The sequence below is a fragment of the Trichechus manatus genome, unplaced genomic scaffold, assembly GCF_000243295.1.
Source record: "Trichechus manatus latirostris isolate Lorelei unplaced genomic scaffold, TriManLat1.0 scaffold00195, whole genome shotgun sequence".
Classification (NCBI taxonomy): domain Eukaryota; kingdom Metazoa; phylum Chordata; class Mammalia; order Sirenia; family Trichechidae; genus Trichechus; species Trichechus manatus.
Window position 1 is genome coordinate 198,761 of NW_004444131.1, and position 3,159 is coordinate 201,919.

The 3,159-nt window shown below is 32.7% G+C and overlaps 1 protein-coding gene across 9 annotated transcripts in view; it reads right to left on the reverse strand.

Annotated features, from left to right (window-relative positions):
- Positions 1 to 3,159, reverse strand: part of EPC1 (enhancer of polycomb homolog 1) — a 100,283-nt gene that overhangs the window by 28,585 nt on the left and 68,539 nt on the right. For all 9 annotated transcript variants that reach the window (XM_004387845.3, XM_023741936.1, XM_023741937.1 and 6 more), the window contains one exon: positions 2,362 to 2,521. In XM_004387845.3, the coding sequence (XP_004387902.1) occupies positions 2,362 to 2,521 (160 nt within the window). The remainder of the gene's footprint in view (positions 1 to 2,361; positions 2,522 to 3,159) is intronic.

Here is a 3,159-nt window from a genome sequence, read left to right on the forward strand (position 1 = left end):
GGGGTGTGTGTGGGGTGTGTGTGTGTGTGTGTGTGTGTGTGGGTGTGGGTGTGGGTGTGGGTGTGGGTGTGTGTTTCCTAAAGAATTCAAGGCAATGTACCCTGTATAAGCAATTTACTGAACCGCTCGGTCAAGATTCCATTTTACTTTTGAAGAAATTAACATTATAATTAGTTTTTTCCTCATTTATATTGTAGTCTATTAAAAGCCAATGCCAATGTGCAAAAGGAATTAACATCAATTTTATACAATCTCTTCCAGTAAATAAACATTTCACAACTCATTTTATGAGGCCAGTATTACTAATGCCAAAACCAGATACCAAAAAATAAATCCAAAACCAAACTCGCTGCCATTGAGTTGATTCCGACTCATAGAGATACTACAGGACAGAGTAGAGATGCCCTGTAGGGTTTCCAAGGCAGTAATCTTTATGGAAGCAGACTGCCACATCTTTCATTCATGGAGCAGCTCGTGCGTTCAAACTGCAGACCATTTTTTTGGTTAGCAGCCAAGCTCTTAACCACTATGCCACCAGGGCTCCTGCTAGAAAGATACCTCAAATTTGTAATGAATATTCTCAGCCCACCAAATAAGTTACAATTCTGCTGCCATTTTATTATTTGATTACAATGCTGAATTACTTGTTTCAATGAATTACTATTATTATTATTATTTGATTACAATATCAGCAAAGTCAATTCCTTTTTCAATTAGTACCTTTTGACTTTTCTCACGATCTGATTCAATAATTATCAGTAAAGTGTTTTGTGAATTTTGATCATCAATGAGTAGTCCATGTGTAAAGCATGTATTCAATTTTTTTCTGAGAGTAATGATAATGTAAATTGATTAGTGTAATTTTATCTTAATCAAACTTGCTTTAACCTAAAAGCATGCATTTATAATATAGCCTGTGGCTATGGAATACATGTGGTCTAGTTGACATATGTAGTGATCACATAATATAAATTCCAGATCCACACTGACATGATTTTTCAGAGAACTACTTTTTGGATTCTATTATCTATAAAATTTGTTTAGAATGTTTATGTCTGTGTCTTATATATAATTAAACATGTAGTGGGAAAATATACACATACCACTTAATTGGATCACTTAAAAGTAAATTAGAGAATTACTCTAAAAGAAATTAATAAGGTTAAGTGCAAGTTAAAGATAAAAAAGTCACAAATTAGAATATCACAATGGTAATATAGTAATGATATGACCCAAAATGAATACTATGTCTACTTTTTCATTTTAAAATATTTAAGAAATAATTAAATAGGTTTTGGAATCCATGACTGGTAAAAGTGGATCATATGTTAAATGAGTTCAATGTTAGTTTAAAAAGACTTAAAACCAGTTTCCCAGTGTCCTTAGAAAGACCAATAAAAACAAAATAGGTTTACATTGCCCTGAAAAAAGTTTAGACAGTTCCCTAGAGAAATCTCTTGATCATGAAAGTCAACAAGAGAACAATCAAGGCTGTAGCAATTTTACCTCAGCAAGCTTTGAACTATTTGTTTCAACGCTGTCAACTACTTGGGGATTGGGGAATGAAATGAATGAAATATATTATCTAAATTCTACAAGTTCTCACCAGTTCACCAAATGTGAGAGTTATCAAAAGACTATTTTTAGTAAGAAACTATCACTATAACAGAAGTTCCCAATTAGAACACTAAATTTGAAAAATTAGCCATCATTTCTCCTAGTAGGAACACAGATTAGGGGTTGGCAAACTATAGCCTATGGGCCACATCTGGCCTATCATCTGTTTTTGTCAATAAAGTTTTACTAGAACACAGTCATGTCATTTATTTATGTACTGTGTATGGTTGCTTCCACACTACAACAGCAGAGCTGAACAGTTCTAACAAAGGTTGAATTATCTGCAAAAGCTATTTACTATCTGACCCTTTACAGAAAAGGTTTGCTGACCCCCGCTTTACATAAAGAAATTCTTTAAGACTATTACTACGTTACTATTCTGACCAGAAAAAAACAAAAAACACACCATTTCTTCACCTGAGGCATAGTGTTTACCCTACTTGTCTAACACAGCATTAAGATCCTATGCTAGGATTAAACTGAAAATCGAGGATGATAAATGCTACCTTTTTTGCCAGGCAAAAATCTCAAACACCATTTTAAAAGTTGAAAATGGGCTTTCATAACTCTGAAGCTAATGCTGGTCAATGAAACAGGTAATGAAAATAGTCTTGAAAAGACAAGAATCTGTCAAGAGTTACGTTAAGACAATAAATACAGAAAATACAAAAAAGAAAAATCTGTCAAGAGTTACATAAGACAATAAATACAGAAAACACAATCATTAAATAAGTAATTACTTACGCTGTATGTGAATGAGCTGCTTTGGCATCTTAAATTCCCCAGGATATATAGATTCATAGTAAGCAATATTACTTTCTGCCTCTGGGACTGGTATAACCATATTATCCCTCTTCTCGCCATATACCTGCTGTGCTGAAATAGCCCGCTGAAGATGATGTTCCTAAAAGAGGGGAAAATAGGTAACTTTATACAATGAAAAGAAGTAAACAGAATGTACAGACTTACAGAGAAGTTTTTTTGTTTACTTGTGTCTTAAATAGAGGGATTTTAGTAGGTCTTGAAATGATGCTAACAATACAGCGGGGGTAAAACATTTTAAGTAGATATGAGAAGATTTTGTTAGAAATACTGAATATTTACTCAATTTAAGAAAAGGTATACATCAAAATTGACAAATTACACAGAGATTCAAAACAGTAGACTAAAACTGTTAAAGCTCACATTTTATAAATGAGATTCCAAGAAAAGGGGTTAAAACATTTCAACTTATTGTATGAAGAAAGTCGTTCAGACTGTGGATAGAAAATATTTTATTCTAACCTATTCATACAGTGCTTTGTAATTTTAAAAAGCACTTTCATACAAATCAACTAATATGATCTTTTCAAAGAAGGGTAAATGTAATTATCCTCATTTTTACTTCAAAGTGAAAGATTCAAACCCTGGTTTTCTTTTTCTTTTTTATTGTACTTCAGGTGAAGGCTTACAGAACAAATAGTTTCTCACGAAACAGTAGTACACATGTTGTTTTATGACACTGGTTAACAAACCCACAACATATTAACCCTCTAAATTCTC